General features: G+C 39.7%; 1 protein-coding gene across 1 annotated transcript in view; it reads right to left on the reverse strand.

Annotated features, from left to right (window-relative positions):
- Nucleotides 1–1,591: 1,591 nt before the first annotated feature.
- Nucleotides 1,592–6,716, reverse strand: part of cfap251 (cilia and flagella associated protein 251) — a 48,859-nt gene continuing 43,734 nt past the window's right edge. Inside the window, exons 16-17 of the mRNA XM_048611584.1 lie at nt 2,648–2,762; nt 1,592–1,863 (exon numbers count right to left, since the gene is read on the reverse strand). Of these exons, the coding sequence (XP_048467541.1) occupies nt 1,696–1,863; nt 2,648–2,762 (283 nt within the window). The 3' untranslated portion in view covers nt 1,592–1,695. The remainder of the gene's footprint in view (nt 1,864–2,647; nt 2,763–6,716) is intronic.

The following is a 6,716-nucleotide window of genomic DNA, read 5'->3' on the forward strand; positions in this document are numbered from 1 at the left end:
CCTGCTCCTGCCGCTGCCTCAGGCTGCCTGTTCTCACCACCTTACAGTTTGTTCCTGCTCCTGCCACTGCCTCAGGCTGCCTATTCTCATCACCTTACAGCCTGTTCCTGCTCCCTTCGCTACCTCAGGCTGCCTGTTCTCACCGCCTTGCAGCCTGTTCCTGCTCCTGCTGCTGCCTCAGGCTGCCTGTGTCACCACCTTGCAGCCTGTTCCTGCTCCCCCTGCTGCCTCAGGCTGCCTGTCCTCATCGGCTTACAGCTTGTTCCTGCTCCCCATGCTGCCTCAGGCTGCCTGCTTCTGCTGTCACTTTCTATTGACTTTTCCCCTCCTAAATTCAACTAACTGCAAGGCAATATGCACTACATGGGCTCTGAGTCCAGATAGTAATTCTAATTAGATATCTCTAGACCCAAATTTGTTTCTACCATATTATTACAAACAATTTAAAGCATAACCATTTGTAAAACCTTGCAATTGTCTGCAGGTGTGAGCATCTTGCACCTTTTAAGAAGGTCAGCCTCAGTTTGGCCCCACAACAACCAAGCCACCAGGCTTGTGTTTGGTAGAATTCAGAGCAGCTCTCGTGACCATTCCTTCATTCTTCCATTTTACCTCAGAGATTATCCCAATCAACAATAGTATCAACTTTGCATTCATGACAATGTCAGCTCTTGCAGCGCAGATTTGGGATTGAACCTAGAGTAATCCATTGTTCAGGTGGTACCACTTTTACCTCTGAGTCACAAGGTTCAAGTCATAGCTCAGAGTTTGAATATAATATTGAGCTGCCCTGCCATTGCAGTACCAAGGGACAGCTGCTCTGTCGAAGGCGCTGTCTTTCAAATGAGACATTTATAAGAGGCCTGAAGTGCTTGCTGAAGTGGGTGTAAAAGATCACATGGCACTATTTCAAAGAAGAGCATGGGAAGTATTACCAATTGGCCTGGCCAATATTTATTACTCAAGAAAAATTTTTAAAAAGTCACCTGGCCATTATCACAATGGTGATCATGTGATAATTTTCTAATATTGGCTGCAATGTTTCCTACATTACAATAGTAGCTACACTTTAAAGAAGAAAGTACTTCATTGGCTGTAAAATGTTTTGAGGAGTCTGGTAATTATGTAAAGTGTTATATAAATTTTGGGAGCTAGTGATAATGTTTTAGTAGTTTTTCCAGATGTATAATATCACAAAGATGTTCAAGTAGCAAAATCAGGGAAGGTGGTGATGGCAATGCCACCGAACCAGCAATCCAAAGACCCAGGTTAATGCTCTGAGGACATGGGCTCCTACACTGGCAACTGGTGATATCTGAATTCAATGAATCTGGATTTAAAAACTAGTCTAATGGTGACCATGTAACCATTGTCAATTGTCATAAAAATCCACCTCATTCACAAATGTCCTTTAGGAAAGGAAATCTGCCATCTTTACTTGATCTGGCCTACATGTGACTCGAGGTCCATAGCCTGGTTGAATCTAACTGCCCTCTGAAACGGCCTAGAGAACCAATCAATTTAGGGGCAACAAATTCTGGCCAAGTCAGGAAAGCCCACATTCCACAGAAGAATTCTTTTTGAAGTTCCAGAAAAAGCAACTAGATTTTTACGCGACAACATGCATTACAAATGCAAGTCACTTTAGTGCTACCTTTGAGAATAATGTTCCTTGAAAGCAAATCAGTAGTGTACTTACGTCAGATCAACTTTCCACATATGCACAGTACAATCATCTCCTCCTGCAGTGAATATATAAGAACCATCATTTGAACAGGCAATATTGGACACCATTCTTCCATGGCAGATAACTGCACAGGACTTGTGGGGGTTTCCATCCAGTGGTAGAGTTTGTAAACCTACCTACGTAACAGTGAGCAGGACTTTTAGAATTCAGAATTACAAATGCTCATTACATCAGTTAGCGGAGCATTACATTTGTGCAACAGTCCTTTATAGCAACAAACCCACATTTCAAATATAAATAGATATAATTTATTCTGTTAGAAATATTGGCCTGTGAACATTCATGGTGTCCAACAAATCTCTTGTCTTAATTTTGGTTGCAGATCAGTGGAATTTCCTGCAAAAACATGTAAATGGCCACTTGCGGTTACTTTAGCCACTCATTCTATATGCCCCACCCCAAGTCTCCTTCTCTGGGAATGTTGGCAATTTAGAACTCAGTGGTGTTCTCTTTGGTGTTCTATATCGGAAAAATAATTCTTCATACATGAGATTAGCAGATTATTCAACCAAAACAGCCTTCACCATTACACACAACCCTATTACCACTTCACATTCTTATGCACACAATTTCAGTTGAAGTAACGTACAACAACAAGGAGCTAAATCCTAGGAAATTATTTGCTAAATGCAGAGACACTAAGTTCAATAGTATGGCAGACTCAGCATAAAAAAAATTAAGCCTCTGGACCAGACCATCCTCATGTGCACGGGATTCTTAATACATTGTACATACCACATTTCCACATCATAAAGTCATTGCAGAGTTGGTTTTGGAAACAGATAGTTAAACACAAAGAAAAATTACAAATAGTTTCTCTCACAAATTTGTGAAAACTGTGAACTATATCACTACATTGTATTAATTTTCGGCACAGGTATTTTGTTGATGAATGTGTACCTTATCATCTGTGATGTAGGCTAAATAACCAATTTTATTTTCCTTCCCATTTGAGAATGGAAGAACTTCCATCTTCTGAACAGGAGACCCATAAATTGGGCTTAATACAGTCTTCCTACAGAGAAAAGAAATAATGTGACAATAAAAGGAATTGCAGGATGACATCAAAACAGGAGTTCAAATGTTTTCAAAGATTTTTTTTAAGTGTTGTAATCAAGCTCATACTAAACAAGAATGATGTGAAATAGAGATAAAAGTTGACTTCTTCAGATCCTGAAAGGGCAAAGGGATTGGTCCATTAGGATTAATACAAGAATATGCATAAACATTTTTCAGAAGGTTATCGAAGAAGAAAAGAGAGAACCTAAAAATAAAAACACTGATGCAGATTTAAAAGAAAGCGTTAAAAAATAATCGCTCAAGCAAAGGAAAGCCAAAAAGCTAACCCCATGTTTTAGAAATACTAAGACTTTACAATGCAGAAAGAACCTATTTAAAAGGTTATCATATGAAGATTATAAATCGAATTGGAAAAGGCAAGCCAGAAAATCAATTTAGAAAAAAAAACCAAAAGAACTGCGGATGCTGTAAATCAGGAACGAAAACAAAGTTGCTGGAAAAGCTCAGCAGGTCTGGCAGCATCTGTGGAGGAAAAAACTGAGTTCTGAGGAAGTGTCACCAGACCCAAAACGTTAACTCTGTTTTTTCCTTCACAGATGTGCCAGACCTGCTGAGAGTTTCCAGCAACTTTGTTTTTGAATCAATTTAGCAAGTTTGAGGAAGAATAAAGGAGCTGCACGTTAAAAATAATTAAGGCAAATTTAGGACAAATAGCTGCAAAAACATCAAAATCTATTTTTTTAAATTCTTTGATGGCATGTGAGCAAAGTCAATTTTTATTGCTATTGCTAGTTGCCTTTGAAGAGGTGGTAGTGAGCTGCTTTTCAAACCACTGCATGCCATGTGGTGTAAATACATTCACAGTGATGTTGGGAAACGAGTTCCAGGATTTTGATTCAGTGACAGTGAAGGAACAATGATATAGTTCCAAGTCAGAATGATAGTTCTCATGCATTTGCTGCCCTTGTTCTTCTAGGTAGTAAAGGTTGTGGGTTTGAAAGTTGCTTTTGAAATACACTTGTGCAAGTTAATTTAGAGCATTTTGTAGGTGCCACATACTGCTCTCACTTCAGGTGGTGATGGTGGTAGTGGAAATTAATGATCATGAAGGTGTCTTGATTGAGTGGACTGCTCTCTTCTGGATGCTGTCAATGTTCTTGAATATTGTTGAAGCTGCATTCATCCAAACAATGGACAGCATTCCACCATATTCCTTACTTGTGCATTGTAGATGATGGGCAGGCATTGGTGAGACAAGACTGAATTAGTCCCTAGAAAGAATTTTCAAGCCTCTGACCTGGTCATGTGGTGACAGTATTCACATTATTGGGCCATTTCAGTTTCTGATCAAGGATAACAGCTAAAAGAATTGTAAGTGTTAAATGTCAAGGGAAGTTTCTGTCATTTTCCCTGTTGCATATGGTCATCACTTGTCACTTGAATGCCACGAATGTCATCAGCCAAAACCTCAATGTTGTTTTAGTCTACATGCAGGCATGGACTGCTCAGTATCTGAGAAATCATAATGATACTGAAAGTTATTCAAAGTCAGCCTATGTCCCCACTTCTGACCTTATTTAAGAAAATAATTGGCTCCACATGAGAGGATTTAGTGTCTTTATGGATTGAATAAAGATGGGTTGAATGGCATTGTCATCCATAGTTGATCTGCATCACAAAATTTGTTGTAATTGCTTTGTATGTCAATGAAATACAGAAAAGACATATCATGATTGATAACACTGACTAACATCATTGTGATATGTCATTTTAATTGCTCTCCCTCAAACTGAATTTGAAGTTCTCCTATATTGTGATCACTACGCACAGAAGGTCCTTAACTACGAGATCTATTAATCCTGCCTCATTACACATTACTGAACAAACTGTTTCCAGGTAGTTTAGACCATAAAGACCATAAGACTTTGGAGCAGAAATTAGGCCATTCAGTCCATCGAGTCTGCGCCGCCATTCAATCATGGCTGATAAGTTTCTCAACCCCGTGCTCCTGCCTTCTCCCCGTAGCCTTTGATTCCCTTAACAGTCAAGAATGTATCTATCTCTTCCTTAAATATACTCAATGACCTGGTGTCCACAGCCTTCTGTGGCAGTGAATTCCATAGATTCACCACTCTCTGGCTGAAGAGGTTTCTCCTCATCTCCGTTCTAAAGGATCTTCCCTGTACTCTAAAGCTGTGCCCTCGGTTCCTAGTCTCCTAGTCCCAGTAAGTTGTGCAACATATTGTAATAAGAGGCAATCCTTGATGCATTCTAGAAATTAGTCTTCCATGTCACCCTTGCTCACCTGAATTGTCCAGTCAATATGCAAATTCAAGTCACCTCCATTAAATTGTAGAGCCCTTCTTACACGCCTCCATCGTTTGACAATTTATACTTTGTTCAATAGTAAGACAACTTGTCAGGGCCAATAGACCACTCTCACTTGTAACTTCTTTCTTTTGCCATTCCTTATTTCCACACAAACTGATTCCACATCATGATCTTCTGCACCTATACCATTACTCATCACTTTACTAATTGTCCTCCGTTAAAGCTATCCCAATCCCTTTTCTTTTTTTGCCTATTCTTCTACAGTTTTAAATATCTTTGAATATTGAGTTCCAGTGTTGGTCACTCTGTAACCACATCTCCACACAGTCATTATGTCAAATTCTTTATTTATATTTATGTAGTCAACTCATCAATCTTGTTATCTGCATTCAAATAAAGAGTTTTAAACGTTGACATTTTGTTTTGTTACCCTCTTTGGTTCTAATTTCTATTGCACTCCTCTTCTTTGTACATTTTCCATCCTTTCAGTCACACTTTGATTACTGTTCACCTCTTCACAACCTTACACTCCTGGTCTTTCAATTTTTTTGTTTTTTTTTTTAATCTTGTCTTCAATTAAACCATTTCTCCACTAATTCATTTAAAGCCCTATCTACAACCCCATTTATACAATTTGCCAGAGCACTGATCCTAGTATGATTTAAATAATGCCCTCCTTTTTCCAATACTAGTGCAGAGTCCCATGAACTGGAACCCATTTTTCCCATGTGCATTTACTTTTTTAATCTTATTCATTTTATGCCAATTTGTACATGGTTCAGATAGTAATCCAGAGTTTATTCATATGATGGTTCTGCTTCTCAATTTAGGCTCGAGCTGCTGGTAATCCCTCAAGAGAACCTCATTCCTAGTCTTATCTGTGTCCTACCTATGTGGACCACAACAATTGGATTCTTCCTCTCCTCCTCCAAGTTGCTCTCTAACCCAGAAACTTTGGCACCAGGTGAGCAATATAGCCTCCAGGACTCTCTGCATTTGTTGCAGATTATAAGGTCTATTCCCCTAATTATGCTACCTCCTAATACTATTACATTTCTCTCTTCTCCCTGTATGGTCTGCTCACTCGTCCTCCCTGCCTTTGTCCAAACCTGGAGCAAGAACTTCATATTTATTAGACAAGGGCAGTGGTTGAGGCTTCTCCAAAGCTAAATTCTGCATTCCCATACCTCTCTCACTCATAGTCACAATCTCCTACCCCTCACCATGGACCAAATGTGATGTAATTAATCAGCTCCTGAAGCACCATGTCCGGGAATCTCCCTCTCACTGACGTGTCAGTGTTTGCAGCTCAGTCACCAGCTTTTTATCTCTTGCCATCACTGCCCTTCTTATGCAGGTCTGCTCTTCTCTTTATGAAGTCGCTGACCTGCTGTCTCATGTAGTTTGAGAAGCTATTGATTCTGTTCTCTTTGCTGCTCTTTATGAATCTGCTGTGCCCACTCTAATGCAGTCTTTATAAAGCTACCGACCCTGCACTCTCCTGTACTGTTTCAGAAACACAGGCTTCCCCCTTTCTTTTGTTCAGCCTGCTTCACAGCAATATTGACTCACTGCACACTACTCCCAGCCTGCTTCACAGCAATATTGACTCGCTGCA

This window comes from Rhincodon typus, chromosome 24 (genome assembly GCF_021869965.1).
Source record: "Rhincodon typus isolate 14 chromosome 24, sRhiTyp1.1, whole genome shotgun sequence".
NCBI classification, from domain to species: Eukaryota; Metazoa; Chordata; class Chondrichthyes; order Orectolobiformes; family Rhincodontidae; genus Rhincodon; species Rhincodon typus.